Source organism: Athene cunicularia (genome assembly GCF_003259725.1).
Source record: "Athene cunicularia isolate RWA chromosome 5 unlocalized genomic scaffold, athCun1 chr5_part3, whole genome shotgun sequence".
In the NCBI taxonomy this organism is placed as follows: domain Eukaryota; kingdom Metazoa; phylum Chordata; class Aves; order Strigiformes; family Strigidae; genus Athene; species Athene cunicularia.
Genome location: NW_020799103.1, coordinates 5,202,716 through 5,213,182, shown reverse-complemented (window position 1 = coordinate 5,213,182; position 10,467 = coordinate 5,202,716). Strand labels below are relative to the sequence as shown.

The 10,467-nt window shown below is 39.5% G+C and overlaps 1 protein-coding gene across 1 annotated transcript in view; it reads right to left on the bottom strand.

Annotated features, from left to right (window-relative positions):
* Window positions 1-860: 860 nt before the first annotated feature.
* The window catches only part of LIN7C (lin-7 homolog C, crumbs cell polarity complex component), a 15,735-nt gene continuing 6,128 nt past the window's right edge, over window positions 861-10,467 (bottom strand). Inside the window, exons 2-5 of the mRNA XM_026850682.1 lie at window positions 5,319-5,551; window positions 4,136-4,207; window positions 3,579-3,788; window positions 861-1,067 (exon numbers count right to left, since the gene is read on the bottom strand). Of these exons, the coding sequence (XP_026706483.1) occupies window positions 912-1,067; window positions 3,579-3,788; window positions 4,136-4,207; window positions 5,319-5,551 (671 nt within the window). The 3' untranslated portion in view covers window positions 861-911. The remainder of the gene's footprint in view (window positions 1,068-3,578; window positions 3,789-4,135; window positions 4,208-5,318; window positions 5,552-10,467) is intronic.

The following is a 10,467-nucleotide window of genomic DNA, read 5'->3' as shown; positions in this document are numbered from 1 at the left end:
GGGGACAGAGCACGCTCTCAGCGAGCTCCTCAAGGGGACCTCAGCAGGCTAGAGAAACGGGAAAACAAGAATCCCGAAGTTCAGCAAAGGAAAGTGCAAAGTTCTACACCTGGGGAGGAATAACCCCATGCACCAGTTACAGGCTGGGGAGCCGAGCAGCTGCAGAGCAGCCTTGGGCAGAATGATACCGAGCTGACCACAAGCCACTGCGTGCCCTTGCGCATCTCCGGGTCTGCATCAGGAAGGTGAGGGAGGCGATTCTTCCCCTCTGCTCAGCCCTGGTGAGACACAACTCAAGTGCTGGGCTCAGCTGTGGGCTCCCCAGTTCCATACAGACATGGGCATACAAGAGCAAGTTGGGTGAAGGGCCACAAACGTGATTAAACGATTGGGGCGTCTGACAGAGAAGAAGCTAAGAGAACTGGGATTGTCTAGCCTGGAGAAGAGAAGGCTCAGGGCTGATCTTACCAACGTGTGTAAATGCCTGATAGGGAGGAGTAAAAAAAGAGCCAGACTCTTCTCAGTAGCATCCAGTGACTGGGCAAGAGGCAATGGGCACAAACAAAAATACAGGAAGCTCCATTTAAACATAAGAATAGATCTTCGTAGTGCGAGGGAGATCAAAACACTAGAACAGGCTGCCCAGAGATCTTCTGGAGCCTCCATCCTTGGAGATATGTAAAAGCCCAGCCTGTCAGCGTCCTGAGCAACCTGCTCTAGCAAACCCTCCTCTGAGCAGGGGGGTTGGACCAGATGATCTCTACCACGAGTCCCTCTGACCTCAATCATTCTGCGATTCTATGAACAGGACAGTGTCTTCTGTAGCCCAGGCACTGGATCAACTGAGTCACAAAGCAAACTATAAAATGTAAATGGAATATATTTTCTCTTTTGAGTTATTGCAAACAATGTTAATTTTGCTGCCTGCGTTTTGCCGATCTCATTTTTTCAAATCTCGACTCCATTTCTTCCAGGACCTTTGGTGTATAACGCACAACTAATTTAACCTTTCCTTGAGCTGCCTTCAGCAGTTCTACTGCTTTTTCATGGTGTTCCCCTTCGACACTCTGCAAAGCATAAACCATTAAGTATAATATTAGTCAAGACACACACTGAAAACAGATTTTTTTAAAATTATTTTTTTGTACACCTTCTATATAATCAAATATTGAAGTATTCTACGATGGCACAAGGATGTCACCCAAGTTCAGGATTTATTCTTAAGCAAATCAATGAGAGGTGATGATAGATATACTAATTAGTATCAATGACAGAGTGGTGCAAAACTTTTGGTTAGGTTTATGCTGAACAATTAAATTCTGTATTCTCATATAGTAAGTGAAATAAGGATAACATGAGGCAATTATCAAATTACACCTAAAGAACAACAACTTCAGGAGGATACATTTAAAATTCAGGATTGTTTTTCTTCTTTTGGCACGCAATTTAAATTCAGCAGTCACCCGCAATTTGCCTAGTAAGTTGCCACAGACAACTGCAAGATAGCTGCGTTCTTGATGTTATCCTGTGTTATAACAAGGAAAGACAGTGCATACTGGGCACCTGCAACAGAGCAGCTAGCATGCGATGTGTTGCTTACCTTAGTGTTCCACAAGTCTCTCAGTAAATGCAAGGTATGCAAGTTAATGTCCTCTAAACTGATTAAAATAGCCTAACCCAACTCAGTAAGAACAGAATAAAAATACTTTCCTAAAATGACTCTCAGGATTTATTAGGGTTATGTTAGATTCATCTAATTACAAATTTTAAGCAACAGTTCTCAACAACCTCATCCAAATCCACATTCCTGGACAGCACATATTTTACCAGCAAAACTTATTTCTCCCAAACTTATTAAACACAATGATGGGACTACCCCAAGCCTACCTCCCACTGGTGCTATTAGAAGCTAGAAGGCAGGTGATGTACCTGTTGATTGGAGGGTTTCCCCATTACTATAAAGTTACTTACAGAAAGAAAGACAACAGTTATTTCTCTTCTATCAGACTTAGACAACACATATATTTGAATGGTTTTATTTTTGTTATTCAAGTGGATGTGTAGGCTGTTCTGTTTCAAACTGGTAATAAAAGGTTTGTAAAGTTCTATGACTAATTATACCAAAACACCTAAAATCCTGGAGTACACTCAAAACCTCCCAGCTGAAAAAAACTCGTTTGAAGGCACATTAACTGCAGTCTTGGTAGTGGCAATTTTTTTAGAAATTATTATCATTGTTAAATTAGAAATTACAGTTAAAATGCCTATCCTATGTATTAAGATGACAGGATTCCTCTGTAAACATCAGAATATGATGATCCTTCTGAGACCACATTAGCATTCTCAACAGTATTTTATACACTCACTGTATGCTTACAACAGCTAGACACATTCATACGTGTGTACACACACAGAGTCATTAGCTGTACCAACTGGCTGATGATCAGGTTCAGTTTTGGGTGGAGTGGTGGTTCTGTTTTCTGTAAGAGGGTCTGTGGGTGAGGAAGGCCTCATATGAAGACAGTTCTACGCTTGTCCCTCAATGTTTCAAAACAACAGGAAGGCTAGGCCGACAACAGCTGTGTCACTACAGCCAGAACTTCTCTTAACATCTCCTGAAAAGGACAGCAGGACTCTCAGGTAATAGTCAGGAGCCAATTATGTCAGAGATCTGTGCTAGCAGGGACCTCCCAGAGGACAGACACTCAGTCTCTATTTCTTTCATGTGTCAAATGCACCCACTTGTGTTAGAGAGCACAGAATTCAGTTCAACCCTCAGTCTTAAAATAAAATTGAGTTTGCAGATGTAATGATGAAAGCACTAATTTTAAGATGGCATACAGCTTCATTGTAAATAAAAGGGTTTGAGAGATATTTGCATGCATTTGAGTAGCAGCTGCCTTAAGTCAATAGTCTCCTCTTTGCAGTCACCTGTGTTTTGCTTTTTGTATTGGAACTCTTCAGAAAAAGGATACTTATTAAAAATAAATATCCACAACAGCACTTGAGACATGCTCCTTAAAATATGCTAAAAAGCCTGTGGTTTTGAAGCCCAGTACACTTAAGTGGAAGGAAAACAACCTACCACACAACTAAAGGTAACACCACCTTGTAGTTCCATCTTATTACAGCTTCCATTATGCAGTACGTTTTACTGGGATAATGAGAATCTGCTCAGTCTAACACAACATAGCATAATTTACTACTTACCTTAGAAGGTGCAGAGAACTCCATTAATTAAAATCTGCATCATGACACTTGGATGAAAGAGGAAGCCATAACGGCAGTTACTATTTCACAAAATAATACTTTGACTAAATGTATACAACACCTCAGAACCTGAAACACTGACATAAGTAGTACAGTTCCCACCTGAGATAGATAACCAAAGCATAATCCTAGAACTCTCAATGAACACAACTCTATAGAAACCTAAAGAAGTTGTTCTGGTAAGGACAAAAAGAAACTATTCTGCCAAGATTAAAAGACGACATCGAGCTTGTGCCATGTATATTCTTTGTATGCCCCCACGTGGAAACAAGTAGTTACTGCTACGTAAAGTGAAAACCAATTCCTACCACTCCGTTTACAGAAAGCAGCTGGTCTCCACGTTTCAGGCCCCCATGTCTGTCAGCTATACCACCAGGGATAATTCGAGAGATGTAGATTGGAGAATTTTGTTCTTTGCCTCCCATAATGTTGAATCCAAGACCTTCTTCGGTTTTAGGTAGTTCAACCACTCTGGGATGGGAATGACCTTCACTAGCAGCAAATGCAGCTACAGTGGCCTGTAAGAAACAACATTTTCCTATTTATAAGAAATTAAATATAGACCCCTTAGCTAGACACAGTGAGCAGACTGAATAAGTATTTTTATCTCAAAGTACTTAATATTTAAGACAAATGAGATTAATTCCCTGGATACCAACACTAGCATGAAAAATTTATAAACCCAAGAATAAAATTAAATCGGAAGAAGCTTAAAAATAACAAGTCTTTTATTACTTTTTAATAACCTGTTAAGCTTATCCATTTTGTCAGACGTCTGGATAATATCCTTCTGAACTTTAAATAACCTTCTGCTTCTAAAATAACAAACTACTGTATTTTATAGAAGTTACAGTTTGGCATTTACCTTTGCTGTTGCATTAGCTCTAACTTCTGGGCTACTGCTGATATCCACAGTTTCGTATACATGTTCATATACCTTTAGAGAAAAAAAAAGCTTAAGTATTGGAAAAAAAAGGTATTTTTCTGCTTAAATAATATTAAAAAATATCAGGTACAACTGAAAAATGTGCAAATTAAGATGTACACACCTGTAATAAGAAGTTACTACCTGATCCACTACAAGGTGTCAAGTGAAAATTTACCATACTCTGAAGAAACAACCCTCTCGCATCTTTACTGCTCAGTTAATCCATGCCTATCTAGGTCCCAGCCTACATCTTCTCTCCTTCCACAGCATTCAGATCTCACCATGAACTTAGGAATGATTATAGCTGTCTAACACACCTGACTGGAGACATAGATGACCATCTTCTCTTGTTTGATTCAAGTTACAACTCTTCAATAAGGATGAATGAAAAAAAATCACATCTCCTCAAAGCTCTCCTGACAACCCATACCTCCCTGCAAAACTCGTTTTTCCTTCAACTGATGCAATTAATTCAATACCTTAAGAAAAAAAATAGTATTGAAAACACAGAGGCAATTAAGAATACTAATGCTAAGGAGGTGCTTACACTGAGGGTTAGCCCACATCCTCACACCTACCCACCAACCATTTGGACTTGCTAGGCAATAAACACACCGTCCTTGACAGGCTGAAAACATTAAGACAGATCTTTTAAATCATTCCAGATGTTATCAATAGTTGCACCAACAGCAATAGCAAGGTATATTCAATCACCTAAGAATCTCCAAGAGTATCTGAAATGAAGGTGAGGTGCCAGGCTCCACCACCATGTGGTGTGCAAGGTGATGTGGATTTGGCTTAAAAGAAACAGAGGCAGTTGGTACTTCACCCATTTTACCATTCCAAGAGGACAGCAGTCTGCTAGCTGCCAGTAAGGACAGACACTTAAAATAACCTCTAAAAAGTGATTTGCTCCTAAGCCATTATTTAATACACCTATGCTAGCCCAAATCATTTTCTTTTGAACTTTTAAAAAATAGGCCTTGTTCTATTAAGCTCTGTAAATAAAATTCAGCTTTTAGAAAAAAACAAATTGGATTACTGCACTGAGCACAAAAAGGAAAAGATAAAACACACTGGTTTTTAACTTAAGGTAATTGCTTACGTCAAGTTAACTTACCTCCCTTACAGCATTACAGAATTCACTTTGAAGGACCCTTTGCAATGCCTGTAGCTTTTGTGGTGGCACTTCTCCACTTCTCTGTAATTTTTCCAGCAACTCAATTGCTCTGCAGATGTCTATAGAAACATAAAGCACTAGTAAAAAGGAATGCCTGAGAAAATTCAAGGGGTTTTTTTGTTTTGTTAATAAATTAAGTGAAAGGAGCAGCGTGTGTGTGCACTTGTATACACCTTAAAAGTAGGTATTAGTTTCATTTCTCCCATAAAACTCTGTATCTGCAAAATGTTACAATAAAAGATTGTACTTTCAAACTATTTTAAACTCAACCACAGCAACCCAACCCTGTAAAATATCTAGAGGTATCACTTCTATATGCGTACTGCAAAGCAATCTGATTTTTCCTTCAAGTTTAAATCACACAGAAATATTTCATTGATATACACACTACCAATATTTCATGTGTTCTCATTATTTACCTACTGCATGGATAACATTTTGTTAAAACCAGCTAGCATATCATCAAATATGCTAACATTCCCTTTATATTAAAAAAATTAGTTCAACAAGAGTACAGTGAATATTTTCCCTACAACAGGGCTGAGAATTATCTGACCTACTTTTTTTCCCCAAAGCGCTTAGAAAAATTACCAAACCCCTTTTGATATTCTCAGCTGAGAGAGAATATCTCTGTAGTCTAGAATCTTCAACCCTGAACATCTTTGTTCCAGTTCCTAGAAATTTGTTACTAAGAATTCATGTTGTTCATATTCTCATAAATGCAGATGCTGCTTTTTGAAACTAAACTCCCTGTGAAGGATTTGATTCCAGACCAGTACGACTCAAGACAGGCATCAAATATGACATCAAACGCTACGTGACATGCTCCTGGCAGCTCTACAACAGTAGAATACATTCATAACCCTCACTTGTACTTCCAAAGTGTTACATTAGTGATGATTCTGAATCATACAAGTCCTTGAACAGAAGTAGAACAGTCTTTCAGAAAAGCAGATAGAAAGGATTACCTTCGTTACCACAAAGGCAAAGAAGCAGTGATTAATCTACTACATAAATAAGGCACAGGTTATTTTAGAAAAGGATGAAGTCTGGGACACTGCTATATCCCAAATGCATTACTTCCTTTTTTCTGTAATTAACCTTTTGGCAATAATTTTTCATGTGAATATGCATTGACTCAATTGCATCATGTCAGCACAGAAGACGTGCGATAGACTCGAACTTCTCCTAAAGGCCAAGTTTAAGAATAGAGGATTTACGTAACAGGATGAAACGACAGTGGGGTGTATGTTCTGAAATTAAGGTGAAGTGCACCGACGAGAGACAACCCACAGTGATGTTCTGTCCACTTCTGTGAATTATCTGTCAGACACATCTTACCAAGCACTACACTGAGATCAGGTGGGGCAGTCAATTAAACAAGGTACAACTTAACCTCATGGACTGCAAACATCCTTCATGGAAGAACATCCAAGTATTATCACTACAGCCACAAGACACAAATTATTTCAGATGAGAGTTAAGGTTTCTATGTGCCATAAGAACTTGACATTTTTTGGCAAGCATTTTCAAGTTTTACGAGCATCAGTTATCTAAAGCAAAGAAATATCAAAACGTGAATTTTAGCTATTATTAATCCCAAGTCTACAGAGAATTCATTTCACACAGGCATGATTATTTGCTATTTGTACAATTACAGAATGAAAAAATGCTTCTAAAGCTATCCTAACACGCATTTTGAATTTCATTGAACATACAAAATAGTTTGTGAAATTAGAGATTCTAGATGTGATTGTTTATTAATCTTTCAATCTTTTCATGATGCAAAATCACCAATATTCTTAGTAATCCCTGAGTTCAGCAACAGCAGTACAAATTATCTTAAGTTTACAAAGTCTTACACTGAACAGCTTGAAGTAAAATGATCAACCAATGGCAACAGCAGCACTTTGAATCCTGCAACACTCCATATATTCATGAAAAAAGTCTAGTAAGTATGTAAATTACAATACAGCTACCATTTAAATACTTGCAGATGTTTGCAGACAAATGACTATTTCACACACGGAGAGTACAGTTCTGAGCAGCCGTTCTGAGTCTGTGGCTCATGAACCATGTTAAGCTGTAAGATGAACATGAACTTGTTATCTAAGTTTGATTAGGATACTGCAAGAAATTTTAAAGTGTGACAGCAATCTACTGGTCTAGGGCAGTTGCAGAAATGAAGACTCCATTTGCTAATTCCTCCTCTTTTTCGGACCTCCCTGTTTCATCAATAAACTAGATGTATTTCCCACCTGGATCTCCTTACAGACTAAATGTTTAACTACATAGCATTTTACACCCCAAGGTAAAACTGGCTACTTTGAGAACCAGCCGGGTCTTTCATAAAGCACAGACTTAAAGCACAGAATCAGGTTGTCAAAATGACTGGGATACACCAAACTAGACTTGTTTGAGATGAAACTAAAGCAGAAGATGCACTTTAATAAAAAAGGGCTTTCAGATCAAAGGATCAAGCTACTGCTGCAAAATAAAAATGCAAAGCAGACAAACACAGCATGAAAGTTGAATCTGCAGCACTCTACAGACCTCTTTTTAATTACACTGCATCTCTAACTCAGGTAGATACAGGCAAGGCAGCCCATTACCAGGACCCTTTTTTTCCCCAAAAGTTCTTCTGTTTTACCCTGTTGACAGGAGCCCATTATACCAGTCAGAGTGAAATGAGCACAACTTTCTCCTACTGATCTGCATTGGGCCCTATTAGTCAAAAGCTGAAGATTCAACCTCTCTCAGCAATACTGCTTGGGAAAGGAACTAGTTTGGCTGGGAACAAGTAGCAAAACACACCTTCTTTCATTGTCAAGAAAATATTGGTGACCGTTCTGCTGATGTAGTTTGTTTCCTCTTGAATTGCTGCTCAGGCTATGATCAGTGGAAAGCTGTCTTCCTCATGGTATTAACAGTACAGTTCAGCCAACTGTCCAGCACCAGAGGCTTAAATGAACACTACAGAACTGTTTCAGTGATGGATTTCAGCAAGGATCAATGTAGAATTAACTCCAGAAGTAGGTGATTAAAAAACCCCATAAAATAGAATCCACACATAACTAAGAAAAAATTTTCTTTTAATCTTTCCATCCTTTTTATGTCAGTTGCCTGTTCTTCACAAATAATTTTGTGATCACAGGATATTAAAGTCCTGAAAAAAAACCCATTTAAACTAAAAGAATGTAGAAGAAAAGCCAGCAAGATGCTACCACTCCAAGCATATGCATGAACAAAGCACAGAAAGAGGAAAGATGAAGCATCTTCATAGATAGTCCCGATTAACCACCTCCGCTGCTTATGTTCAAATAGCCTGGATTCCTAAGGTGTGTGTGGAGTTATCACACATCACCACCAAACCATAAGAATAACTTAGAACTGTTACATGTCGTTTCATCCCTGCCCTCCAGTGAATTTAGGTGGTGGTGTTTGCAATGCAGCTTAGAGGAGAGAACAGACGGGGAGAATTTTCAATTGCCCTGATGGTAAGCATATGGTAACCATTTAAAATCAGCTCATTTTCTACAATATTCTCTCTGTTCTTATGCTATATGCCAACAACATTAGTGATGTTCACTTCCAAGCTGATGATGATTCATCATCAGGTTATCTGCAGTCAACCCCATAAAATTAACGGAGGTTATTTCTGTAAATAAAGCTCTTGCTTTTGTAGGTCCATTATACTCTGCTCCCTTTTTCTTTTCTCAAAAAGACCAATATGCCAGAAGACTAAATAGCTCCTTTGTTCCACTGATCCCTAAGTAATTCTGCAGATTTGTTTGTTTTCATAGATGGAGCATAGTGGCAGGGTAATGAGGTGGAGAAGGATGCTGCCTGAGGTTTTAACTCCACAGACCTACCATGAGCATCTAATCCACTGCCAAAGCAGCTGCCCTAATTAACAAGCTTCAGAGAAGGAAGCAAAGTCCTTACATAAGTCACTATTTACAGGCCTTGTCTCACACAAGTGGTTCACTTGTGGAATGGGAAGGAGGGGTAGGGAAACAGAAAAGTGAGTTCTGTGGTAGGTAACACGTGATAATACCAAACACAATAAAGTGGGTATAAACAGCTTGTTATATACCTACAAAAAAGCACCCAGCACTGTGAGCAAAGGCAGTGGTCCCAGTGGGAAAAGTCAGCTCATCCAATCACTTAATACTCCACTTAATTGCTTTCCTTCTCAAAACCAGGATTTCTCGTACTCAGTATTCTTTTCCCATTTAAATTCCATTTTCTGATCCCTATTTTCCTGAATACACACTAATAAACCAACCATATATATTGTTATATAAGCATGCGTTCACTGAGCTACTGTGGCCCTTGCACACTTCCGAAGAACCACCCTGAAGGAAATCTATTAGTTTCCTAAAAGCCCTGGTGAAAAGAAACAAACGTACTAAGAAAAACTATCTCACTAGGTTTTGTATTTTATCTGTTTCCCTAGTAACTCTAGTTACACACCACTCAGTGCTAACAATACAAATTAAGACTATAAACTGTCAAATCGGGATGAAAACAGAAATGTGACAGGGTAATAGAGTCGAACTGAAGCATGAACAAGTGTCGAGGGATCCCTGCGTGTGTCAGTTGTCTTCTATAAACACAAGTAAATTATTATTGCTAAGACACAGCCTAACAGATTGAACTTAAAGCTCACAATTCAGCTGTGTTCAAGAGCAAGTTTTCCCAGGAGAGAAACAGAAACAAGGAGTTAGCAGGTTGAGTAAAGAGCTGCCAGAAGTGTTGACACTAGCGGAGGCACAGCAGACACATCTACAGAAGGTCTGGGGCGACTGCATCCATGGAAACCCAGCCACAAACTGAAACGCGAGAAAAACCTTCGGGGGCTGCACCAAGAGAAGCCGAAGCAGCAAGTCCCACCAACACAATGAAAGAACCAGAAGCGAAAGAAAACATTTTCAAAGCAGCTACCGCAGGGCTGCTCTGGGCTGCCTGCGGGGGAGAGGAGCCGCTCGGCCCGCTGCAGCGGGCCGGGAAGGACAGGCCGGAGAGGGCAGGCCCGCCGCCGCTGCCCGCTCCCGCCCGCCCCGTGGCCCGGCGGTGCCCGAGGCCT